At 41.6% G+C, this 27,029-nt stretch overlaps 1 protein-coding gene across 1 annotated transcript in view; it reads right to left on the bottom strand.

Moving 5' to 3' along the window:
- Nucleotides 1–27,029, bottom strand: part of CDHR2 (cadherin related family member 2) — a 50,305-nt gene that overhangs the window by 8,851 nt on the left and 14,425 nt on the right. The window contains exons 2-25 of the mRNA XM_074292194.1: nt 23,391–23,453; nt 22,624–22,695; nt 21,329–21,468; nt 19,525–19,578; nt 17,895–17,984; nt 16,920–17,009; nt 15,315–15,440; nt 14,963–15,094; nt 14,777–14,852; nt 14,008–14,123; nt 10,864–11,097; nt 10,449–10,604; nt 10,061–10,222; nt 9,205–9,266; nt 8,833–9,076; nt 8,014–8,253; nt 4,910–4,979; nt 3,097–3,708; nt 2,928–2,999; nt 2,471–2,520; nt 1,996–2,147; nt 1,424–1,532; nt 1,215–1,303; nt 757–828 (exon numbers count right to left, since the gene is read on the bottom strand). Of these exons, the coding sequence (XP_074148295.1) occupies nt 757–828; nt 1,215–1,303; nt 1,424–1,532; nt 1,996–2,147; nt 2,471–2,520; nt 2,928–2,999; nt 3,097–3,708; nt 4,910–4,979; nt 8,014–8,253; nt 8,833–9,076; nt 9,205–9,266; nt 10,061–10,222; nt 10,449–10,604; nt 10,864–11,097; nt 14,008–14,123; nt 14,777–14,852; nt 14,963–15,094; nt 15,315–15,440; nt 16,920–17,009; nt 17,895–17,984; nt 19,525–19,578; nt 21,329–21,468; nt 22,624–22,695; nt 23,391–23,436 (3,266 nt within the window). The 5' untranslated portion in view covers nt 23,437–23,453. The remainder of the gene's footprint in view (nt 1–756; nt 829–1,214; nt 1,304–1,423; nt 1,533–1,995; nt 2,148–2,470; nt 2,521–2,927; nt 3,000–3,096; nt 3,709–4,909; nt 4,980–8,013; nt 8,254–8,832; nt 9,077–9,204; nt 9,267–10,060; nt 10,223–10,448; nt 10,605–10,863; nt 11,098–14,007; nt 14,124–14,776; nt 14,853–14,962; nt 15,095–15,314; nt 15,441–16,919; nt 17,010–17,894; nt 17,985–19,524; nt 19,579–21,328; nt 21,469–22,623; nt 22,696–23,390; nt 23,454–27,029) is intronic.

The following is a 27,029-nucleotide window of genomic DNA, read 5'->3' as shown; positions in this document are numbered from 1 at the left end:
TAAACTACTTTAATAAAGAGATATTATCCAGTGGGTGGGAAGTGAGAACCTTGTTGTTCTCTGACCATACTCAGTTACTTCTGGAGCATCCTAGATAAAGTTCCAAGCATCACATTTGAGGAAGGCCAGGGATGAACTGAGAGATATGCAGAGAATGGCCATCAGCATAGAGGTGGGGGACATTTAGGCTCAAAACAAGGAAGAACTTCCTAACAATAAAAACTATCCCGAAGTAGAATAGGACCCTTCAGGGAGAAGAGAGTTCTCCATCCCCAGATATGTTTAAGCAGAGTAGCTGATCACTTTTCTGGGCTGCTGAAGAGGATAATTTTTACTCAAGTCCAGGTTGCATGAGATACCTTTTCTGGATTGCCTCCAGCTCTAACATATTGTGACTCTGCATTATCTAGAGAAGAGGGCTCTAGGAAAGTTCCTGAAGCTAAAGTTGCAATGACTGGCCCAGGCCACAGTGGCCAGCGTGGAAACAAGCTGGAATCCAAATTCTAGGGAGTGAATCCTTATTGAGAAGGACCCAGCTTCCCCATGGACAGAGACCTAGAGGAAGCCTAAGAAGAGGGGAAGCAGTGGTTGACATTGCTGCTGAATATCCCAGTCTTGGGCTGAGGACACCATCTCCCCGTCCTTAACCTGTCTCCAGTCTCTATTACTTACAATTCCAGGTATACCCTTCCTATATCCTAAACCTATACCAAGCCCTCCTTCCCCCCCCCCCCGTTCTATGCTTAAGACACCCACCTGGAATTTGGGGCTTCAAGATCTTTGATGCTTACGATGTAGACCGTGGTCCTTGTTGCTTCTATCAGGGCACTGGAAGCCAAGCAGAGATCAATGGAGGGACAAGAGGAGCCAGAACCTCCTTTATCCCTCCAGGGCTTGTCCTGGTCCCAGCTCACAGCTTGGAAATTGCCTCCTGATCCAGGCAGGACCAGGCTCAGAGATAGGCACAGAGACATAGACCTGGTCAAGACTGGGGATGGACACTGAAGCAAAGGCAGGTCGAGGGCAGGGTGGGGCAAAGGGCAGATATGGGGGCAGGGGAGGAGGCACAAAAATAAGGGGAAGATCTGGGATAGGGATTGGCTTTGGGATATTGGTATCTCCAGGCCCACTCAGAAATGGACACACAGAGGCATGGTCCCATTTCCCTCCAGGGTCCCTTTCCTCCCAAAGCCCCCTGAGATTGAAGACCATACGCTTTGATCTCATTAATATTGTTTCCCACTTCTGTTACTCCTGTTGAGAACTGAAGCCGTAGACGATAGCTCTGATCCACCGTAAAGAGCTAAAGGGGGTCAAGAAAGACAAGACTTGGGGGGATGGTGCTGGGATAGAGCTGAAGAGTTAGCAGGCCAAAGGTCTTGGGAGGGAAGGAAGTCAAGGGACTCTGAGGTCATCTACTCACATTCAGGGAGGTGTTCGCTGTCAGAGGTGGGTCACTAATAGGTTTATCTTGGACCCTGATTGTTAGCTGGTAGGTTCCCTTGAGGGTAATGTCAAGAGTAGTCACCACCCTGGAAAAAGTCCCAATTCAAGATTAGGGCCAAAGGCTCCCCTCTATGATGCTCAGAAAACCCCCCCTTCATAATAAGTCCCAGCCTCTGTCCACCTAGAATGATAAACTCTTAAAGCTAGAAGTGGCCTAGTCCAGTGTTTTATGCAATGCAGGGCATTCTCAACAGATATCCCAGCTTGTTTGGACATTTCAGGAAACTTACTACCTACTAAAGCAACCCAGAACCCAAAAATGTCAGATTTGGAAGAGACTACATGAGCAATCTAGGCTAACCCACAACTACATGGGAATTTCCTCTAAAATATTCCCCCAAAGTGGTTATCCAACCTTCACCTGAAGACCTGTTCAATGGCCAATTACCACCCCTTCATTCCACTGTTGGAAAGTTCTAATTATCCCTCTCCCACAAGCCACTTGCTCCTCTTCAGTTCCCAACTCCGAGACCCTCTTCCCCAGGTTACACTATGCTGCCTGTGTATATGTCTCCTTCAGATGAAGACTTGATCCGGAACAGGCCTTCAAAGGGGATTTTGGGGCCATCCTTGGGGATGAATTCTATCTGGTCAATGAAGAAGCTGAGGTCCGCATTAACTCCGTCATCCTTGTCTGTGGCCTGTGAAAAAGAACACCATAGAGTCACCTAGTCTGGGTCCTTCTGGTCTTGAGATCTGGAATCAGAGGATGAGAACAGTGGCCAGATAATGAGAGCTTCAGGGTTTTCCCAGAAATGAAAGAGAACCCAAAGATCATCAGATTTTTTTTTTTTTTTTACAAATAGGAAAAAAGGGGAATGACTTATCTAAAATTACACAGAGAACCAATGACAGAGGGGAACTAGAACTCGTTCCTAGGCCAAAATTCCAATGCATTCATCATGTTATCTCCTAGAAATTCAAGCGGGGGAGCCCCAAAGTCCCAAGGAATGGGACCTCTTACCTTCACAGAAGCCACCTGCTGATTCAGAGAAAGAACTTCTGGTATGATTACTACAGAGAGGACACAAGATGAGTAGAATCAACAGATGTCAAGACGTGGGGACAAGAAGCAAGGGGTATCCTATTAGAAAAACAAGGGATGCTAGTGGGAGGAGAGGGTATGAACACATTTCATTAATGTGGGAAACTGTGGGTTAAGGTCTCTCTACAATTTAGTTACTTAGAGAACGGAGAGCTTAAGTGTCTTCTCCAGGGTCTCCAGCCTGTGCATGTCAAAGGCAGGCCTTAAATACAGATCATTCTGACTTACAAAGGTGCAATAAGGGAGGGGGGGAAGAGGACCTCACAATTGCCTCCTCATCACAGTTCCTGGTTTGGGATTAATCAGGTTGAGGATGCCCCAGGGACAGCAAGAGGACCCAGATATAGAGCAACAGAGAAAAGTGGTTATTCCTCACCAAATGTCTCATTTGTAGGCAAGAACTGGGGTGGGTGGTCATTCACGTCCAAGATGGCGATTGGTAGAGTCTCTGCAAAAGCAGAAAACAGAGAGTCATCCTATAGCAAGGTCCCCTCGCTTCCTCTCCTCCCCGGCATTCCCTCTCTCGGCCTGAGCAGAGTCCTTACCATTAGGGCTGCTGGCAGGGAAACCCTCGGCTGTGTGGAGGTCCCAGGCCTGGAGCAGCAGTCTGACCAGGTCACAGACTTCGTAGTCGATGGCCAAGCTGTCATTGATGTAGACGCTACCGTTGGGGACCAGCCTGAACCAGCCGAGGCACACATCGCCCACATCCACCCCCTTCTTCAAGCAGACTGTGTCCTGAAGACGAACCTCCAAGGAGGCGCTTGTGTCGGGATCCTGGGCCTCCACACGAGCCACAAGGCCGTCCTGTATGCTTTGGTGCTCAGACACCTGGACTTCTTTCAGGGAAGACGCTAGGATGCTCGGAGCCTCATCGTTCACATCTTCCGCGACGACCAGCAGCGTGGCAGAGCCCGTCCCCTCCGACTCAGCTGCGTTCTGTGCCAGCACGGTCAGCGTGAAGTTGCTGGGCGGTCTCTCGTAGTCCAGGCTCACGTCTGAGACCAGGGACACGTTGCCCTGATTCCAGCCTGAGCCCAGGAACGTGGAGCGGATCTCAAAGTTGCTGGCCCCATCCCCAGTCAGACTGAAGGCGACACGGCTGTTGACATCCGTCTGGTCAGCATCCCAGGCTTTCACGATGCCCAAGTACGCACCTGCCAGACCCAAGAAGGAAACAAAGCCTCTGTCCCTCTCCAAAGACCTGGGCTTCCAGCTTTAGGGCACACTTTCTGATGTGGAGGGTGGTCCTTGGGATAGATTTCACTGGGAGCCCCGGGGAGGCACTTTCTGAACCTGAACCTGAACCTAAGTAAGGCATGGGGAGATGATCCCTGGACCAAGAATTAACTCATTAACTCATTCCTGCCCCCACCCCAATCTTGGGCTTTGAGGCAGTTCAACTTTTCAAATGTTGAATCAATGAACCATATGTGCTGGACAGGGGAATGTGGGCAATATGGGAAATATCTGAGCTCCCAGGGGCTTAGGAAATTGAGACTTGGTTTTCTTTTTTATTATATTAGATAGGAATAGAGCCTGGACCTGTGACTTTAGTGTGATAGGTAAATGAAGCTTTCTCTCCCAATGCAGGTCAGACCCTTCTTTGGGACTTTGTTATTTGGGGCACAGAGAGATTAAATAATTCTCTCAGGGTTATTCAGCTAGTTTTGTCAGAGGCAGGACTTGATGGCTTCCTGCCATCATTATGTCACAGTGTCTCTATTATCATGTTATATAATAATAATAATATACACTTTTATGTCTCTCAGCCAGGTGGTGCAGTAGATAGAGTGCCAAGCCTGGAATCAGGAAGGCTCATCTTCCAGAGTTCATGTCTGACTTCAGACACTTCCTAGCTGTGTGACCCTGAGCAAATCACTTAACCCAGTGTCTCTCCGTTTCCTCAACTGTAAAATGAATTGGAAACAGGATCTTTGCCAAGAAAACCCAAAATAGGGTCAGGAAGATTCAGACACGACTGAACCACAAGAATGTCTCTCATATCTAGAGGCATAGAAAGTTTACAAAGTGAATTGCCTGGACTTCTTACTGAGATAGGAAATGCAATTGTTACCATCCTTATTTCACAGATGAAAGAGTCTAAGCTCAAAAAGAGGGAGTAATTTCCTCTAGAACCACACAGATAATAAATAGCAAAAGTACCTAAATCCCATCCTGCCTCTGATACAGACTTGCTGTGTGACTGGAAAATCACTTCTGGATCACTTGGATTCTAAATCCAGAAGCTCTTTCTACTACACCACACTGTCCACACCACCCACCTACCCCCAGTCCCTCTGCTACATACACCTATATGCCCTTCATTCTGAAGGTGGGGAAGAGAGCAATACTCACCCTTCTCTCTTTCCTTCACATAGAATCTATAAATGGTATAATTGAATACAGGTATGTTGTCATTGATGTCCTGCGGATAGAGAATGTTTTGGTAGTAACTAACAGATTAAGTTATAAAGTAGAAAAATATCAAAGAGGTTGTATACTAAATGTGAGGTGTGCACTGAATATGAGATGAGGTTGGGCTCCAACCTCCCCCATTTTCAAAGGCCCTTTTCCCCTTGACTGTCAGACAATGATCTAAAATTCCTATCAACTATATGTATTTCACTTTTTGGTTTTTTAGACACTTTTTTATTTTTTATAATTTTCTTTCTCTGTTTTCTTTTTTTCCAATTTTTTTTAAAATTATAGCTTTTTATTTACAAGATATATGCATGGGTAATTTTTCAGCACTGATAACTGCAAAACCTTTTGTTCCAATTTTTCCCCTCCTTCCTCCTACCCCCTCCCCCAGATGACAGGTAGACCAATACATGTTAAATATGTTAAAGTATGTTAAATACTACATATATATATATATATATGTATGTATTTCACTTTTCTAGGAAAACCAAAAAGGAATCAGGATCAGAGATAGGGAAATTAGGATGGATCTCAGAACTGGGGAAAGGAAGAGAAGAATATGCACTCCATCAACGGCCACTTTTTTATTCCCCAACTTTCTTCCTGAGATATCTATGTTGCATTTATTATACCTCTTATTATTGGAATTTGGACAATAAAATGGCAAGGCTAGAAGAGACTAAAGATCATTTAGCCCCACCTTTTCATTTCATGAAAAATTAAGACCTAAGTGATCTAGAAAAATGGAGTGACTTGTCTATAAGCAGATAGCAGATAGTGGACAGAGTATATTATAGGTGACTGTGATTACATCTTGTCTCCTATACCATCAGTTCTGTGAGGACAGGGACCACGTATGATCCGCATATGGGGGGCACTGAAGTATTTATGAACAGAATTGGCACCCCTCCTTTTGAACATTAACTCTTCTTATGACTGCTCTCTCTCAGCTCTCCTCCTTTCTACATGATACTTTTCTTAGTCACTTACTGTAATATCATCCATCTCCTGTCTCCCAAGTGTTGGTATCCCCCAAAAGCTATATTATGGATTCTATTTTCATTCTACATTTTCTTTTGATATTCTCATCTGATCCTCTGTGTTCACTAATTTCTTCCAGCATCTTCCAAAAATCTGTATCTTCAATAATCTCCCTTAAATTCTCACATTATCAACTGTTTGCTAGATATCTTCTACAACATATCCTTTTCTCTCCTGAGACAATTGGGGCTAAGTGACTTGCCCAGGGTCACACAGCTAGGGAGTGTTAAGTGTCTGAGGTCACATTTGAACTCAGGTCCTCCTGACTTCAGGGCTGGTGCTCTATCCTTTGTACCAACTAGCTGCCCTTCTATAGCATATCTAACAAATATCTCAAACTCAGCATGTTCAGAATGAAATTTATTGTCTTCTAAAACCCATCTCTCTTCCTATCTTTCCAACTTCTGTTGAGACTATAAATAATTTTGTATGACTACACATATATAACCTATATCAAATTGCTTGCCTTCTCAATAAGGAATGAGAAGGAAGGGAGAGCAGGAGAGAATTTGGATTTCAAAATTTGGGGAAAGAATGTTAAAATTCTTTTTCCATGTAATGGGGAAAAAGAAAATATTTTTAAAACTAAATACCCTTCCATTAACCCAAATATAGTAATAACTATCATTTACAAAGCATTCTTTGATCTATTGGTAGATACAAATGTTCTCACCTTGGATTCTCACAACACTGTGAAGAAAGCGCTATTTTTATCCCCGTTTTATAGAAGTAGAAACTGAGTCTGAGAGAGGGATTAAGTGACTTGTCCATTCTCACACAGCTGCTAAGTGTCTGAGATGGGAATTGAACTCAGGTCTTCCTGGATCTACGTCCAATGCTTTCACCCACTGCACCTCCAAGTTGTCTCCTCAATACATCTCACACCTTCTTCTCTTTTCTCTCACATGGATACTGACACACTTCAGGCCTTCATCATACAGACTGCTATATTAGCCTCTTGTCTCCAGCTTCCGGTGTTTTCTTTCTCTCATTCATCCTCCACACAGTTGCCAAAATAAACTTGCTAAGTTGCCAATCTGACCATGTCACTTCCCTTGCTCAGAAACCTTCAAGTGCCTCCTTATTTACCTCTAGAATACAATGCAAACTCTTCAGGGAGATATTTAACTAACATTATCTACAACCTGAATATAGCCTTTCTGGCTTATTGAATATTGCTCCCCTCTAAGTATGTATGTTCTGTCCAAATTAGAATGTTAATTGCTCTCAAACCCTGACATGAGACTCCCCTATCTCCATAATTCACACAGGCTGCAATGCTCTCTCTACTTATCTCTGCCTTTCAAAATCTTAGATCTTCCTTGGGGGCTCTGCTGAGATATCACTTCTTCTATAAAGCCTTCCCTGACAACCACCCACTCACCCAGCTGTCAGTGTTTTCTTGCTTTTAAAATTGCCTTGTTCTATGTGTCCCCATGTATGCTTATCAGTATGCGTTTTACTTTTCCTTAAATGAGGATAAAGTATGGCTTTATGGTGGTCTGTCTAGCACAAGCTATATATATACAATAACATATGCTAATTGATTAATAAATTAATAAAAGTGATTAATAAATAAAATTAATAAATGAGTTGAGTTTATTGATTTGTGGTTTAATTAAATGGAAGTGTAATCCCAGTCCCAAAGCCCATTAATATGGGACTCTCTTTTCATCGGTAAAGATGAATAGTCTGTCCCTCATGAGGGCTGTGACAGAGTTGGCTAGAGCTCAGTGGGTTTGGGGACCGGGGTTACAGAAGAAATAGAGTGGGCAAGGGCTGAGCTGACCCTGGAGACCCTTTCTTGACCCATCACTCCAACCTCTAAAAACAGGACTTTCTACATTGAGGACACTTTAGGGTCAAAGTAATTAAGACCTCTCTCCCATCCCCTAGCAGGAACCTCTAAATTACAGGTAGAGAATGGAAGGCTAAAGTATACAGCAGGAGCTTAACACTGGTGGGAGGAGGGATGGTTCTTCCCCAGGTCCCATTACCTCTACATTGATGGTGACGTTGACTGTGGTGTTGAGGGAGGGAACTCCTAGGTCATAGACGAGCACTGTCAGCACGATCTTTCCCAACAGGTTGGGGTCGATGGCCTCTCGGTCCAAGGGCCCCCGGTTTGTCAGTAATCCCGTGACTGAATCCAAGGTGAAGTTGTTACTATATGGGCTGGGCAGGAGTCTAAACCGGATCTCACTGTTGTTAGTGTTAGGTTCATCATTGTCATAGGCCTTCAAGGTGGGGGAAAAAGAAAGGAAGAGAGGATCCATAATCATTGCAGAGCCCGATTCTGCCCCATATCACCTCCTGTTAACTGTCTCATATGAATGACAGCACCTCAAAGCCCATCCAACAATAATGCAAACCCTGGTCAGTGGTCCCGTGGCAGGGGACAAGTTTCTTGGACTCACCAAACCAGCATTTAAAGGCTTCCATAGTGCTTTACAAATATTGTCTTATTTGATCCTCACAATGACCTTATTAGTATTACCCCCATATTACAGATGAGGAAACTGAGACAGAAGTTAAATGATTTCTCCAGTGTCAAAAGTGTTAGAGGACAGATCTGAACTCAAATCCAAAGTTCTATCTATTGGACCACAGAACTGTATAACCTCAGCTTACCCTTCTATAAAGAACTTGAGAGAATCCAGAGAATTTTGTGATGCTTCTAAAGGTCTGATTTAAATTCTTCTCAGAGTAAATAAAGCCCAGCCTTTGGGATTCACCTCCTTCTCCCATAAATGGATCTGTCTCTGCCTCAATATCCATTACTGAGTCCATTCCAATTCTCCACTCGAGGCTCTCACCTGGATGGTCACTGTGACATTGTCCTTCACCTCCTTGACAAAGATGTTGTAGGAACCGCTGACCACAGGGGCCTGGTCATTGATGTCCTGCAGGATGATCTGCAGGAGGGTGGAGCCTGTCAGGTTACCTCCATCTGTGGCCTGCAGAGTCAGGTAGTAGACAGATTGCAGCTCCCGGTCCAGTAGGCTGCCATTCTTAACCGTGATCTCTCCAGAGCTGGAGTCCACCTGAAAGATATCCGCACTATGGCGGCCAGATTAGAGGGGAAGGGGGAAGATTTCTGGGAATGAAGTCGACCTACCTATAGGTCTGCTTGAAGGCCAGCCTCCACTTGAACCCCGAGCCCACTCCCACCTTTGGCAGGTACATACCTGTTCCCTGAGATAAGGCGGTAAGTGATGTGTCCTCGGAAGTCAGTATCAGGATCTGTGGCCTAGATGAACATATCCCCAAGTACTATCAATTAACCAACTCTCCCAGACCTCATTGCCCAATGACTGCCATCTCCTATTCCTGGAGAGTAAAGTGTGCCCAGAAAAGGATGACCAGCACTGGGGAATCATGTTGAAAAGATTGGTTATGTTGGTTAACTGAAGGAACTTATATCTGGGTGTGGAGAAGACTTAGAGCAAGAGAAACATAATTGTGGTCTTCAAACATCTGAAAATCTGTCCTCTTTTTGCTTGACCCCAGAAAGCAGAGGAAGATTTCTCTTCTTGAGAAGAAAGCATTTCCTAAAAATTAGAACTGTCCCAAAGTAGAAAGGACTGCTTTAATAGATGGTGATTTCCCCATCATTGGAGGTCTTCAAGTGGTGGCTGCATGACCATTCATTAGAGATGTTATCAGTAGGATTTCTGCTCAAGGAGAACTTCATCAACACATCCTTGAAGGCCCCTTCAGACCAAATATTCAGGGATTCTATCTTCTGACTGCCTATCTGTCTTTTGCTGTCTCGATTTCCCTGCAATCTTCTGTCTGTACATTCATTCATTCATTGAGACAAACACACACACACACACACACACACACACACACACACACTCTTGCACAGTTTCTCCTGACTTTTTCTGGCTCTCCATGTTTTTCATGCATAGATTCTCTGAGAAACACTAATTCTTTCTAATGCGAATGCTAGTGCAAGCCAGCCCTAAGGACTGGGGGAGTCCTTTCTTCGTGTCTACCCTCCATCCCAGGGAGCCCCTGTCTCTCCTTTTCCATCCCTACCTTGATGTCCTTGGTAACCACTGTGCCATCCGAGCAGTGCTCATTAACATATAGAATGTACTGGGACTTGTTGAACTCAGGCGCGTGGTCATTAATGTCTTCCACATGGATGGTTACCTTGGCGGTGGAGATCTTGTGGCTGCTAGAGTCATTGGCTATGACCTACCTCAGAGGAGACAAGTATTCATGAATTAGCATAATGAAGGGAAAAGAGAACTACTTTTGGGGTCAGAAAGACCTGAATCTTAATCCTGACCCTGCTACTTACTCCCTTCTCTTGGGGAGGAGTGGACTAAGTGATCTCTAAGGTCTCTTTCAGTTCTAAAACTTTCATTTCTGTGGTGCTGGATGACCCCCTGCCATAAGCAATGATGGACCCATCTCTTACCTCTACCTCCATTATCTGTTTCTGCTCAAAATCCACAAGGTTGGACTGCCTGACCAACACTTGTACCTCTCCTGTGTTCACCACCTTTTCAGGGGACACAGCAAAAGCCATGTGATCAGGGCCAGCCAGGGAGAGCAGAAAAGTGCCATTGAGACCCTGGAAACAAGAAAAATATAGGCTCTGTTAGTTGGAGTTCCCCTCCTGCAGCTGATCTGTCCTTATTTAACAATGATTCTAATCAACCTCACATTTATCCAATTCAATTTATTGAGCATTTATTTACATCCATACGTTCATTCCCATTCACCCTCATATCCTTTCTACCACCAATTACCATTTTCTACATCCACTCCATCCAACTCACACCCAATGCCATTTACTGAAATTGGACTGGCAGCATAGAGACAGTACCCACCTTGTCTGGGTCGTAAGCCACCATAGTCAGGTTGCTGACAGGCACCCTGGTGGAAGAATGTTCAGGCAGGTAACCACTGAAAGTGGATACTGCCTTATCATCAGAGAAATCACAGTCAGGCAGGATGCAGTTGTAGAACTGAGGGGAGTGATCGTTTACATCCGTCACCTTTATGGTGACCCAAGTCTTAGCTTTAGCCTCTTGCCCATAGATGTTGAGATGGATTTCTGTGGCCTGAAAATAAAAAAGGGAATAGGTTGAGAGGACAGAGCAAGAAGAAGTGAAGGCTGACCACAAGATGGCACTCCCCCACTCGAGAAGGTTCAGAGATCAGTGCAATCAGACCAATGAAATCATGGATTCTAGATTCAGGGCAGGAAGAAACCCTAGAAACCATTTAATTCTGCTCCTTCATTTTACCAATTAGGAAGCCAGAAGTTAAATGCTTTGCTCATTATCACAGTTAGCAAGTGACGGAGGCAGAAACTGAATCCAAGTCTTCCTGGTTTCACACTTATTTCAAGATGTTTGTTTTTTTTAAATATTTTCATCATCAACTTCTCATGAGATTTATAGGTTGCAGTGGGAAGAAGTATGGGAACTGATTTAGAGTAAAGTACAAAGACTCAGAAAAACAATAAAATCAGTGCAGCAGTAGTGGAATAAAAATGGAACAATAACAAAGTCTGAATGTTGTGAAATTACAATGACCAAGCTTTTTGCCTAAGAAAAAGTGAGAAAATGAACTTCAATTCCTTCTTTGCAGATGTGGGGGACTATAGGGTTAGGGAGCCACTCAATCTCTTTTATAAAATGAGAGGTTTGGACTAGATGGTATCTAATGTGGCTCCCAGTTCTAGATCTATGAGCATTCTCAGTGCCTAGGATGCCCTCCATCCCCCTTCATCTATTGAATTCCTATTCATTCTAGGACATTTACCATGTGACATTGTACATCAATATTTGTGTATTTGCTTCAAGAGGACTAGGACTCCAAACAAAGATGGAAGGTCAAAGAAGATAAAAAGAGACTATTTAAATTTAAAATTTTTAATATTTTGCATACACAAAATCAATACAGTTAAAAATTAGAAAAAAAAATAGGTAACTGGGGGGAAATTCTTTGCAGCAGGTTTCTCCAGTAAGGGCCTCATTTCCAGCACACATGAGGAATGGATTCAGATTTACAAGAATAAGAGTCATTTCTATATTGAGAAGTAGTCAAATGACATGGGCAGTTTTTTTATTATTATTATTATTTTGCTGAGGCAATTGGAGTTAAGTGATTTGCCCAGGGTCACATAACTAGAAAACTCTAAGTATTTGAGGTCAAATTTGAACTCAGGTCTTCCTAACTTTGGGGCTGGTACTCTATCCATTGAACCATCTAGCTGCCCCAGAACACAAAATCTTATAAAAATTAATGTTGAAAACTATCTTTACATGTATTTAGAAAAGTGAAATAATAGCTGAGAAAGAAAAATAGTTATATGAACTGATGTAGAATGGAATTCACAGAACCAGAAAAAAATTATATAATAACTACATTGGAAAAACTTGGAAAATTTTATTTAAGAACAATAACTGGGGCAGCTGGGTGGCGCAGTGGATAGAGCACCAGCCCTGAAGTCAGGACGACCCGAGTTCAAATCTGATCTTCCTAGCTGTGTGATCTTGGGCAAGTCGCTTAACCCCAGCCTCAGAGAAAAAAAAAAAAAAAGAACAACAACCAATCTTAATTCCAGAGACCAGTAATGAAGCTTGTTTCACTTTTAACAGGAAGATGACAGACTTGGTACAGATCGAAAAGTACACCACACACACACACACACACACACACACACACACACACACACACACACACACACACACATTTGGCCATAACCAGTGTGGTAATTTGTTTTGCTTAATTATAAATACTTATCACAAGGATTTTGTTTTCCTTGTCTGCTTTCTAATAGGGAGGGGGAAAGATGGGAGGGAGAGAAAATAGTTTTTTGTTCATCAAAAATAGTTTTGTTTTTGAAAAAGCACGGGGATCATGTCTCATCTAAATCATCCCTATCCCTCAGCATAGGAGTCCACACGAAGCAATTGCTTATTAAATGTTTGTTTATTTGAATTGTTGATTATGATGCTTGGGGGAGAATGTTGTTGAAATTTCTCTTTAACTACCCTCTGTGGACATACACTCTTAATAAATGTTGAATGCATGAAAGTATCCGTCTCCATCTTGCCAGCAGTTTATATCTAGCCTTGGTCTAAATAGTCACTTCCTTCTGATTAATCACCTGCATAAAAAGGTGGGCTTTGCAAATGGGCTTTCTACTACAGAAAGCCTAGAGACCACAGAAGTGTTGAATTACACAGCCCCAGTCCTTTATGCCAGGATCCCTCAATTTGGCCAGCCTGTTTTCTTGGGTTCTGGAGACCTGCCCATATCTAATAGGCCCTAAGCCCGGTCTGGGTGTGTAACATTGCCCCCTAGCGCCATCACTAACTCAGGTTTTTCTTCCTATCTAAAGAGAAAGGGATAAAAGTAAGGTGATCTCTCCCCCAAGGTATGGGGCCAGTCTTCCATGTTTGCAAGTCTATCTTACCTTAGAGACACATAGTTCAATTCAAATACACCAGAAGCGGGCAATGTTTTTTGTTTTTTGGGTTTTTTTTCCCACACCATCTCTCTGGAGACAGTGACTCTGACCCTCTTTCCCAGTACCTTGGGAACCCAGCTATGATAAAGTTGTGCTTTATCTAACCCAGAACACTCATTCACCTGTCAGGCCACCAGGTGTGTATCACCTACACCTTTTCCAGCTCTCCTTTCTATGTGGTCTCCCCCATTAGAATGCAAGTTTCTTGAGGCAAGTTGCTTGCTTTTAATAGTATTCTCACTTCTTAGCAGAGTACCTAGGATAGAGTAAGCACTTAATAAATGTTCTATGTATTTATCTATTTGTCTTCCTATCTACAATAATATACACAGACAATGCCCACTTCTTCACAGAAACAGAGATGTGGAGGGAGAAAGAGAAAATGAGAAAAAGAGGGGGGAAATGAGAAAAAGACTCCAGAAGGCAGCAAACTAGGCAACTCCAGTTGGGTCTTGGAGGCTCTGTGTCCCTTTTTCATCTCTGAGCTTACCGTGACCTCCAAGTGAACCTCTTCATCCTCATCTAGAAGTAGTTCCCGATCCAAAAGGTGATTCACCGTGATGACCCCATCCTGCTCCCCGATCTTAAACCAAGGCCTTGTATAATCTGAACAGAAAGACTGGAGTAAGGGGATAGAGACTGGCAGGCTGAGGGCCCTATCTCCATCCCCAAACTAAGCAGATTTCCCAAGAGAGATGATAGATTCTTCCTCCCTCCCTCCCTTCCTTCCTTCCTTCCTCCCTCCCTCCCTCTTTTCCTTCCTTCCTTCCTTCCTCCCTCCCTCCCTCCCTCCCTCTTTTCCTTCCTTCCTTCCTCCCTCCCTCCTTCCCTCTTTTCCTTCCTTCCTTCCTTCCTTCCTTCCTTCCTTCCTTCCTTCCTTCCTTCCTTCCTTCCTTCCTTCCTTCATTCATTCTTTCCTTCCACAATTGGGGTTAAGTGACTTGCCCAGGGTCTCACACAGCTAGGAAGTATTAAGTGTCTGAGACCAGATTTGAACTCAGGTCCTCCTGATTTCAGGGCTGGTGCTCTATCCACTGTGGACCTAGCTGCCTCCTCATTTATTTTCTCTAAATCTCAATGATCCTGACTCTGTGAGCCTAAGAAACTATCCTCAGTGTCATCCCATTCCCATTCCAGTCTATGAAGAAAGGGAGAAGAAGGGGAAGGAAAGGGAAGAGAAGAGGAAGAAATAGACAACAGAGAAAGTATACAAGAAAGAGGAGAAAATGAAGGAAGAAACAGGAGGCTCATCTTCTTACTAGTGATAGAGAACTTGACTGGATCATTGATGCCTTTGTCTCCATCCACAGTCTTCAAGGTCAACACTGAGGTGCCCTGGAAGGAGAGGTCACCAGAATAAGGACCTAAGGAAGATCTAGACTAGCACAGATACCCTCCTCCTCCCAAGGTCCAGCCCCCCACTCATCCTCCAGCCCCTTCCTTACCAGGGCTGCATCTTCTCCTATTGAAGCTGTGTAAGGTTCCTGGAGAAATTGTGGGTCTAGATCTGGAAGGTCAATAACTGTGATTGTCAGGAAGACTGGTTGGGAACACAATGGGTTATCCTTGTCTTGGTCCTACAGAGAATGGTAGCACAGACCTGTTCATGAGACCTCCTCTTCCTCCTCTTTCTCTTTCCAACCAGAACACTCTAATCAGGCCCTAGGAAGGCTTCTTTTATCCTTCCTCAACAAGAAATCCTTCCTATCCCCCAAAAGGACTTTTCCACTCACCCCTAGGAAGTGTTCAGTCCACCCCCAAAAGTTTCCCTTCCCCCAGACCAGAATCTGCTCTCACACAGGACTGCAGTTTCACTTGGTAGAACATGCTTTTGTTGTTGTAGCTGAGGGGACCTTTAAGGATGATGGTGCCATTTGCCAGGATGGAAAAGAGCTGCTGGTTTTCTGGAGTATTGGGGATAACCTGATGCAGGGTAGAAAATAGAGATCAAATGAGAGAGCTCAGCCCAGTCACCATGGGGCAAGCCAGGCCACTATTCTGGATCCTGAAGGAGGGGGGGTCTGGCACCAGATGAGTCAGCTCTGAAGCTTCTCAAGGATTCTGGCCTCCTTTTCCTTCCTTCCCCAGAAACTCATTTCTCGTTCTACTCCCACCCAACACATCGCCCCATCTCTTCCATCCAGCCTTAGGAAACTCTGAAGTTGAGCAGGGAGCCATAGTCAATTCCTACCTCCTCCAATTGACAAACCCCCCATTGAAGTTACTAGGGGACCAAGAGGAAATGTTGAAGGTCCCTACACCATCTAGCTGGAACTGAGATAAGAACACAAGAGTCCTGATAATGTCACAACAAACTAGCCAACTAATTGGGTCTTAGACCTGAGGAACTAATATTAAGGATGATGGGGGCATTTCCCCCCAGCATTGATCCTTTTCCTAAATCTCACCTTGACTCAGTACAATTGCCTCAGTCCAGTTCAGTAGGGCCTCTTTCTTGGGACCTAACCCTACAATCATAGTGGGGGAAGGAGGAAGGAGACTGGACGTCCCCTCTCCTGACATGGACACACCTGAAATTGGATTGTCCTCTGTCCCATCCTACCCCCACCTCCCTCCACTACTGAATTTGTCCCCCACCCCATATAAGAATTCCTATGGCTCTCCTCCTAGTACCCAGTTTAGTCCCTCTACCCTGACCCTGAGTTGGAGATAGAGGTGGAGAACAGGTAGGGTTGAGCACTAGTTCAGGTTCTGCTAGTGACTTGCTAAGTGCCTGACCAGTCAACTCTCTTCATCTATAGAATCAAGAGGTAGAGGGCTCCTTTCCAGCTCTAAACCCTCTGTCTTGTATTCAAATCTAAGATCTAATCTGAGCAAATCAGCTATTCTCTAAAGTCCTTTCCACTCTGACAAGTAAATGGTTTTGTGATTTTTTTTTGAGGGACCTTCCCCAAAAGAAAGGTAGAATTAAGGCATAAAAAAGGTATTAGAGTCCTTAGAACAAAAAAACCAGGATGTCAGCCTGGGGATGGACTTTAGAGACCATTTAATTCTACTCCCTCTTTGTATAGATGGATAAAAGGAAGGTCAGACAAGTAGCTTGATTAGTCACTGGGAGTGACACAGCTGGTGCTAGAGTCCATTTCCTCTGAGCTGTTCTGTTTCTCCCATCAGATACCCCTCTTTCTTCCCTGCCCATTCATAGGCCCGAAGCTGTCCAGTGTAGAGAACATCTCCCAGTCCCTCTTCCCGGTCCTCATTCCTGCGTTGATCCCACATAGTTTGTATGGGAAGACACTACCCTCTTGTGGCCATACAAGGAGCAATTGGGCTTTCTGGCTCCTACTTCAGACCCAAGCCTCCGAATCAGTCAGGAGTCAGAAGATTCCCAGATGCACTGCCCTCCTGCCTAGGTGATCTCAGAACACCAACGTGACTCACCTCAAGAATGGTGTAGTTTACCACGCCACCTAACCCCGTGTCCGGGTCTGCTGCTCTCACTGTGTAAACCTGAGAGCCCACAGGCAGCGTCTGTAACAAAGGAAAGGGAAGCATCAGGAGCCGTAGGAGCTGCCCCACACAACCCCCACTTCTGGAACAGCTCAGACCCCCAGTCCCAGGACCTGATCCGGGGGTAGGAGGGAGTGAGGACTCGGGCCTCTTCCACTTCTGAGACCTGGAAGAACTCCCTTCTAAGGACTCCGGTCCTTAAATCCCCTGCCCAGACCTAGGACTGGCACAAGGCCAAAGGGAAATGGCAGCATGGAGAGAGGGGAGGGTTTAGAGACCTTCCTCATTACTGACACCTTCTCCTCCACTCTCCCTAGGTTATTTCAAACCTCTTTCTCTCTCCCTCAAGCCTTCAAGCCTCTTTCACCTTTTCTTCTGATCCTTATTCCTTTACTATAGTAGATGATCTTGTTTCTTAATTCACCAAAAGCAATTAGATTTAGATCTCATCTTTTCCTTAATCTAGAAATATATATTCATGGGTCCTTTTCTCTCTCCTTCAAATCTCAGATATATCACCCCTCTTCACCAAGAATAACCTCTCCTCCATCATTATACACGGCAACAAGAAGACTATATGAAGATCAACTCCCTATTACTATTTACACCATCCTCCTCATCACTTGGACAGGAAAAATATTTTTCTTTCCTTTATTCCTTTTACCTAATCAATTGCTGCATTTTGCAGACTCGACCTCCACTGTATCTCTCATCCTTTCCATATTCTCTTAGCCCCCAAACCCTCTCTCCCTGGTCCTGACACCCAGATCTATGCTCTGTCTGCCCAATCCTGATTTTTTGTCTTTGGTTCTCATCCCAAATTCCAATTTCCTTTGTCCTGACCTTTACACTTACAAATATCCCATTGCCCTCCAGCCAAGACTCCTGAATTTATAACCCACATACCTCGTTGATACTAGTAGAATAGGGTGTATTCTGGAAGACGGGCTCATTGTCATTCTTGTCAATCACAATGATTTGTAATTCCTTCTGCACCTTTTTGAGGGAAGAGCAGGCCTGAATTAGATTTTTTTTTTCCCCCTGAGCCTGGGATTAAGTGACTTGCCAGGGGCACACAGCTAGGAAGTGTTAAGTGTCTGAGATCAGATTTGAACTCAGGCCCTCCTGAATTCAGGGATGGTGCTCTGTCCACTGCGCCACCTAGCTGCCCCTCTGAATTAGATTTTATTTTATTTTTTTCAAGTTTGATTTTTGGTTGGGGGTTTTTAATTTGGTCTTTTTCTAGCTTTTTAAGTGGCAGGCCAATTCATTAATCTTCTCTTTCTCTATTTTGTTCAAATAAGCCTCTAAAGATATAAAATTTCCCCTTATTGCCACTTTAGCTGCATCCCACAGATTTTGGTATGATGTCTCATCATTGTCATTATCTTGGGTGAAATAATCTATTGTTTCTATAATTTGCTGTTTCACCCAGTCACTGAATTATATTTTAATGATCTCTAAAGGTAATATCTATGACCTCAGAATATGATACCTTGTACATAGTAGGTACTTAATAAATATTGGCTGAACTGGATTTATTTAATTCTAGGACCTGCCAAACCACAATACAGAACCTTCTTAAGGTTTAGTATAGTTTCCCTATCCATGACCCACAATTTGATAGGTCTAATTGAGTGAGGAAGGGACATAATTGAGCCCACTCCTGACCATCCTGATTTTATAGGTAAGAAGAGAACCAGGAAAACATTGTATACAGTAACAGCAAGATTATGTCATAATTAACTATGGTAGGCTTAACTTTTCTCAACAATGCCATGATCCAAGACTTTTTCCAATAGACTTGGGATAGAACTAATGCCATCCACATTCAGAGAAAGAACCATAAAAATTGAGTACAGATAGAAGCATACTTTCACCTTTTTGGGTTGTTTTTTTCTTTTCCATGTTTTTTTTTTCCTTCTCTTATTTTTCTTTCAATACATGATAAATATGGAAATATGTCTAAAATAATTATACATGTATAGTCTATATCAAATTGCTTGCTATCTTGGGGTGAAGAGAGGTAACGGAGGGAGGGAAAAAATTTCAAACTCAAAATTTTACAAAAATGAAAATTGAAAACTATTTCAAAACAGATAATTGGAAAAATAAAATATCATTGAGAAAAAAAGAAAAGAATCAGAATATGTCAGTTGCTCTCAGAAAGCTAGACAAATGATTTGGCAGTCCCTACGGTTTTGCTTTGACATTCTATGTGGATATCCCATCCTCTTGTTAAGCAATTCATCTTCCTTCTTGTCTCAGACCCACGTGCTTGGATCTCAGTGATCCTGAGTATCAACCCAGACTGACTTTTGTTTTATTCTTGCTCACTTCCCAAACAGTGCTCCAGGTAGAGATTGCTCTTTCCTTACCCTGAGGTTTGCCTCAGGTTCCTGAGGTGGTTATCTGTTGGCCACCCATACGGGAAAATAGAACATCATGGACCCAGGAATTAGCCACTAGTCCTCTGGAGCTCCTCATCCTCATCTCTACCTCAACTTTCCAAGCCCTAGGCATTTTCTCAACATACCTGTGGATTTATCTTATCCCACACAGAAATGATGACGGAGAAATGGTACAGGGTCTGTGGAAAAGCAAGATGGAAGAGGTGATGCAAAGCTTAGCCTTGTGGGTCCCTTAGCCATGAACCACATATTTCAGGGAGTAAAACTGTGAAGGGTTGCCTAACCAGTGTCCATACTCCCGTCAATCCTTAAAGCCTTCTTCCAGCTTGAGCTTTTCTAGTTACCAAATGTGGTCCATTCCCTCTCAAATCTATCCCTATTTTCCCAACTGTGTCTTTTCTCTGAATATCCCATTCTGTACCCTCTGTTCCACATCTCCCAATCCATATCATTTCCAGATCCCCTAATCTATATTTTCTGCCCAGATCACCCTCAATCCAGATTTCATAGACATTATGACCAAATTTGTCATCTCCCCACTTTCTGTGTTAACAGAGTGAGGACTAGTCCTGTCTTAGAATTATTGATTTAGAACCAGAAGGGACCTTAGAGATCATCTAGTGCAATGTTTGATAAGCAAGGAAACTAAGATCCAGAGAGATAAAATAACATGCCCAGTTTCATACATCTAATAAGTGTTTGAGGTATTTTTTGTATCAAGCTTCTCTTTTAAAGGCCTCATTCCTAAAATATATAGGAAACTGAATCAAATTTATAAGAATATGGTCATTTACCAATTGATAAATGGTCAAAGTATATGAACAGAAAGTTTTTCAAATGAATAAATCAGAGCTATCTATAGTCATCTGAAAAAAATGTTCTAAATAACTATGGATTAAAGAAATATAAATTAAAAACAATTCTGAACTACCACTTCAAACTCATCAGATTGGCTAATATAACAGAAAAAAAGGAAAATGATAAATGTTAGAAAGGATGTGGGAAAATTGGAACACTAATACATTGTTGGTGTACTTGTGAACCAGTTCTGTAGGGCAATCCAGACTTATGTCCAAAAAAGTTATAAAACTGAATAAACTTTGATACAGCAATACTATAACTGGGTCTGAATCCCCCAAAAGATTTTTTTTAAAAAGGAAAAGGACTTATATGGACAAAAGTAATTATAGTTGAGCTTTTTATGGTGACAAAGAATTGGAAATTAAGGGGATGCTTCTCTATTGGATAATGCTGAACAAGTTGTAGTATATGATTATGATGGAATACTATTGTGCTATAAGAAATGAATAGCAGGATACTTTCAGAAAAACCTGGGGAAGACATACATGAATGGAGGCAGAGTAAAGTGAGCAGAACCAGGAAAACAAAAAAACACAGTAACAATAATACTGTACTATGGTCTACTATAAAAGACTTAATAATACAATACAATGATTCAAGACAATTCTGAAGAACTTATGAAAAAATGCTATTCACCTGAAGAGAAAGAACTGATGGAATCTAAATGCAGATGGAAGCATAATTATCTCACTTTATTTTTCTGGGGTTTTTTGGGCAACATTTAATATGTAAATATGCTTTGCATAATTTCATGTTATAATAAATATCACATTTCTTGACTTCTCAGTGGGTAGAGGAGAGGCTGAGGGAAAGAATTCAGAACTAAAAAATTTTTAAAGATGAATGTTTTAAATAAATAATGTTTTGGTTTTTTTTAGGTGACTAAGGTGACATTTGAACCTAGGTTTTTCCGGCTCCAAATATACACTGGCTCTCATGGTATTGCTCTGTGCCAGTGCAGTCCTAACCCTTAATGTTTTGTATGCTGTCTTTCCAAAAGACTCCCTCCAGCTTTCCTTCCAGTTTCAGCCAGTAGTGACTGTTCCCATCTTAGTCCCAAGCTCTTACCTCATAATCCAAAGGACTGCTCAGTTTCACCTCCCCTGTGGTCTCACTGACACCAAAGAAATAGGCATAACGACCACCCAGATCAAAGATCAGAGGGTCATTATCTGCATCTGTGGCTGTAATCCAGAAAGCTACATCCCCTGAAAGTGGAAAGTAAAAAGAGCTGAGATCTCTCTCTCTTTCCCCCTCCCCCCCTCCCTCCTCTCCCTTTCTCCCTCCCTCCTTCCCTCCTTCTCTCTCTCTCTCTCTCTCTCTCTCTCTCTCTCTCTCTCTCTCTCTCTCTCTCTCTCTCTCTCTCTCTCTCTCTCTCTCTCACACACACACACACACACACACACACACACACACACACACACACACACACAATTTCCTTATAGTTGACCCCTGGGCCTGAGTGGGAGGCAGAGCATTTGCAGACAGATTCATGGTTTATTAGGCCAAAAAAGTATTTTGGAGGTCAACAGATTCTAGAATGTCAGAGCTAGGTACAATTTGAGAATAGGCACTTATTAAGTGTGTGTTGCTTGATGATTTAGTGTAATGTTAGAATAAATAATATAGGCTAGTAGAGTCATAAGGGACTCTAAGGTGGAAAGTGCTTTAGGCATCATTTAGTGCCCTAGATTTGGGTCTAACCTCCTAATTTTTATAGAACAAAAAATGGGGCCTAAAGAAGATAGCCAACAGCAAGGTGACACAGTGAGTATATGGCAGTATAGCATCAGAGTAGCATAGCAAAGAAATGAACATAGATCATGTGCTTTGTATTCTGGTGCTCTTTCCACTGCTCCATCTTGACTCCTTTATGGAATCACAGAGGACCAGAGCAGAGACCAAAAGAAAAACTCTTAGTTAACTCAGGCCCCTAGTTATGCCCTTCCACAAGAGCCCCCTCATGAAAAGTTTTCAAGGGCAGATACCTGGAGGAACACATTTGGAAATGATCTTTTAAAATCCCCAAACTGAAAAACATAACAGTTTTTTTTTCATGATAGCCTAAAGAAGTGCTAGAGAAATAGATAATCCAAGGATTTTAGGCAAATCCTTTCCCAATATGGCCTCAATTTCCCGATCTGTAAAATGAAAGTTGAGCTAGATAATTTTTAAGGTCTTTTGAGAAATAAGTCTACTACTGTTTAGCATCTGAGCAGCAGGGATGATTTGCAGTCAATGATGCAGGCACAAATGAACATGGAGTCGCAGCACTGTCCTTTGTCTTGTGGGATAATTTCATCCCTTTGTTGCAGACTTGTGCCCTGGGCCAATCCATCAATCTTAACATAACAGGTACTTACCCACACTCATGTTCTCAGGCAGGCGAACTACAGTCATGTTACTGGTGAAACTTGGAGCTTTGTTCCCATGCACTGCAAAGGCAACACTGAGTCTTGAGCCCTGAGCCCTGTGACCTGAGTTCTTGCTTCCTAAGACTGCATCTCCAACCTTGAGCCTGGCTTTAAGCTCTAAGCCTAAATCTCAGAGTGTTCACGTCTCAGCCCTCTGCCTTGCCTCTTATTCTGGTACTGGCTCTGAGTTCTGCATCCCAGCCACTCCCAGTCCCAGCTGCTTACCCTTATCTCTAGCCTTCACAAATCCAAACTTCAGTTCTGATCATCCTGCCCTCTCATCAGCCTGGCTTCCTAAGCTTTAACCCTGCTCCTAATTCTGACATAATTTCCCAAGCTTCAGCTTTCAAAAACAATCTTCCCAGCCCTAGCTCTGACACACTCTCTTGCTGGGAAGGGCAACAGTCTCTCCTGTATGTTACACAGTCTGGGCATGGGACTGGGCCCATTATTTGGAAGTGGAGGCTCTAGGAAGAGGTTCAAACTCTAGGGGGCAATTCCATAAACCCAGGGCGATAATGAGATCCCTCCCAGAAGGCCCTTAGAGGCCTGGGCATGAGTGATTTTGGACCCCACGGATAAACTTTCCCAGGCTGGCCACTGACTTTCAGGGACTCCACAGAGAATACTAGTAGGAGAACAGGTTCTTCGGGCATCAGTATACCACCAGTCTCAAAGGATGAGGAAAAAGAGGGGGAGAAAAGGGGAATTCCTACCGGAGACCAAGAGACAGGGCAGAAGCACCAGCAGGCTCCAGGCCATCCTGTCTGGGGGACTCCCTGCAGAAAAGAAAAGATTTCTATATAATCATCCAAATAAAATTCCTTCTTCGGATCCCAATTCTACCACTGAGAACAAAATGCCCTAGGCTGGGTACCCACACCCTATTCCTAAAGACACATTCACTCAATTTTGACCATTGTCTCTCCCCTAAACCTCATTACCTCCAGTAGCTAGGGGGTCTGTGCCCAAAAGAAATAACATTATCTCTGCTGCATATTTTTCATGATTTTAAAAATGTGTTTCTTTTGTTAAATGAGTTCCACTACAAAATCCAGAGAAAATCCTTACTCATCTCTTCAATTCAATGAAATATCAATTTAGCACCTCCTAGAAATAGGGTAGAGCCAAGATGGCAGAATGAGTTCAGCATTCTTGCCAAGTTCTTTCTACATACCTGTCTATAAGCTATATGTTTACTATAAGCTATATATTATTGCCCTAGGAAGACAATAATAATAATACTTCTCCTTGGATCATACCACTATGGAAGCACAAAAAATGTACAGGTCCCTAGATCCCCGGATATATCAATGAAAGCAACAGAAGGACATAAAGACCAAGCCAGGCCAGTCATCCCCCTCTCCTTCCCAAAAGCTGAGCAGAGTCCATAATATAAAGTAAAAAAAAAAAAATTAAGCTGGAAAAATAGGCAAAAAAGTTGGCCATATAAATAAGTTGGCCATATAAAGGGTGATAGAGAAACTCATGGCACAAACTTAGAAAAAAATAATGACTTGAAAATATCTACCTCAAAAAAAAATGCAGATAGAACACAAATCCAACAAGGATTCTTAGAGGAGCTAAAGAAATATCTTTAAAACATGGGGGAAAGGATTTTAAAAATCAAATAAAAGCTATAAAAGAAAAACTGAAAAAAGAAATGAGAGCTATACAAGAAAATTATGAAAATAAAATTAACAGCTTAGAAAAAGGCACAAAAATATTAAAGAAGATAACTCCTTAAAAATTAGAACCAGTCAGTTGGAAGCTAATAATTCTATAAGAAATCAAGAAATAATAAAATAAAATCAAAAGAATAAAAAATAAAACATAAACTATCTCATCAGAAAAACAATTGACCTAGAATATAAATCAAGGAGAAATAATTTAAGCATTATTATAGTACTTGGAAACCATGATGAAGAAAAAAATCTAGACATATTTCAATAAATTACAAAGAAAAAACTGCCCATATATCCTAGAGCTAGAAAGGACAGTAGAAACTGAAAGAATCTACCACTTATTCCTGAAAGAAATCTCAAAATGAAAACTCCCAGGAGTATTATAACTAAACCTAGGACTCTCAGGTCAAAAAAAAAAAAAAAAAAAAAAAAAAAAAATATATATATATATATATATATATATATATATATATATATATATATTACAAGCATTCAGAAAGAGATCATTTAAATATCATGAAACTATAGTCAGGTTTAGCATTATATAGGAATATAATGTTCCAGAAGGCAAAAGAAGAAAAATACATATTTAATGAAACATAGGAGTTTCAAGCATTCCTGATGAAAAGACAAGCAATAAATAGAAAACATAATATCTAAACACAAGACTTAGAGAAAAATAAAGAGGCAAACATGAGAAATCTACAGGGACCTAAGGTTAAACTGTTTATATTCTTATATTGGAAGATGATACATGGAACCACTAAGAACATTATTATTAAGACAGTTAGAAAGCATCTACTGAATGTGAGTCAATTATATTGGGATAGAATGGTGTATTACATTTTTCTCAAAAGAAGAATGCAATAATAATTGTGGGAATATGTAGAGAGGAATTACATATGTTTAACATATATTGGATTACTTGTCATCTAGGGGAAAGGGTGGGGGGAAGGGAGGGAGAAAAAATTTGGAACATAAGATTTTTCCAAGGGTGAATGTTAAAAACTATGCATATGCTTTGAAAATAAAAAGCTTGAAAGAAAGAAAAAAAGAATGCAAGTGACAAATATGGAAATATGTTTACTAGAACTGCAAATGTTTAACCTATATTGGATTGCTTGCTATCTAGGGGGGAAGAGAGGAGAGGGAGAAAAATTTGGAACAAAAGGTTTTGCTTTAGATGAACGTTGAAAATTATCTTTTCATGTATTTGGGAAAATAAGATACTATTTTAAAAAAAGAATGCAAGGGTGAGAAAGAAGGGTGCAATGAGAAAAAGGGAAGGAAAAGAAATAAGGGGGAAATTATCTTCACATAAAAAGCACACAGGAAAAGTGTTTATAATGGAGGGAAAAGGGGAGAGAAGACAGTGCTTGGATCTTACTCTCATATGACATTTGAACTGGTTTAAGGAAGGAAGGGAATGTGTATGCATGTACATGTATACACACATATATACTTACATGTGTGTATGTATACATATACTTACATGCATAGACTCACAGTGAATGACATTAGAAATTCATATTATATTTTAACATATTTAATGTATTGGACTACCTGCCATCTAGGGAAAGGGGTGGGAGGAAGGAGGGGAAATTTTGGAACAGAAGGTTTTGCAAGGGTCAATGCTGAAAAATTATCCATGCACATGTTTTGTAAATAAAAAGCTTTAATTTTAAAAATACAGCCTTAAAAAAAAAGAAAGAAATTCATATTAACCAACAGAGAAGTAGGAGGTGTAAGATCTAAGAGAAAGGAGAGACATGAGGAAAGGTAGATTAAGGGAGCAGTGATCAGAAACAATAAAATTTTGAAGCAGGGTTAGGGTAAAAAAGAGAAAGATAAATAGAAGAGAATAAGACAGTGAGAAATACATAGTTAATAATCATGACTGTGAATGAGAATGGGATGAATTTGTCCAAAAGAGGATAGTAGAATGGATTCAAAACCAGAATCAAGCAGTATACCCCTTTTGAATTATAATGCAATAAAATTACCTACATTAAGAACCTGTGAAGCATAGATTAAAAGTTAATTACAAACTAAGTAATCTAATCTTTAAAAAAAAATGCGTTAAAGGGCGAGTCATAGAAACAATAATTTCATAAAAGCTAATGACAATGATGACACAATATACCAAAAATTGTGAGATGCAGCCAGAACAATAATTAGGGAGAAATTTCAGTCTCTAAATTTTTATACTAACAAAAGAAAGAAAGAATAGATCTTCTAACTAGGTATTCAACTAAAAAACAACATCTAGAAAAATAGCAAATTAAAAATCCCCAATTAAATTCCCATTAAATAGAAATTTCAAAAATTAAAGGAGAAATTAACAAAAATTAAAAATTAAAAAAAACAGAAAAATAAAGCAAGGAATTGATTTTATGAGAAAAAATAAAATATATTAAGCCATTGGTTAATTTTATTTTTTATGGAGCAGTTAGGTGGCACAGTGGATAGAACATTGGCCCTAGAGTTAGGAAAACCTGAATTAAAATCTGACCTCAGACACTTTACATTTGCTAGTTATGTAATCCTGAGCAAGTCATTTAACCTCAATTGCTTCTCAAAAATAAAGAATTTTGTTTTTTACAAAAAAAAGAAAAAAATTACCAGTATCAAAAATGAAAAGGATAAATGTACCACTAATGAGAATAAAAC

This window comes from Sminthopsis crassicaudata, chromosome 2 (genome assembly GCF_048593235.1).
Source record: "Sminthopsis crassicaudata isolate SCR6 chromosome 2, ASM4859323v1, whole genome shotgun sequence".
Taxonomy (NCBI): domain Eukaryota; kingdom Metazoa; phylum Chordata; class Mammalia; order Dasyuromorphia; family Dasyuridae; genus Sminthopsis; species Sminthopsis crassicaudata.
This window is presented reverse-complemented; position numbering and strand designations above follow the sequence as displayed.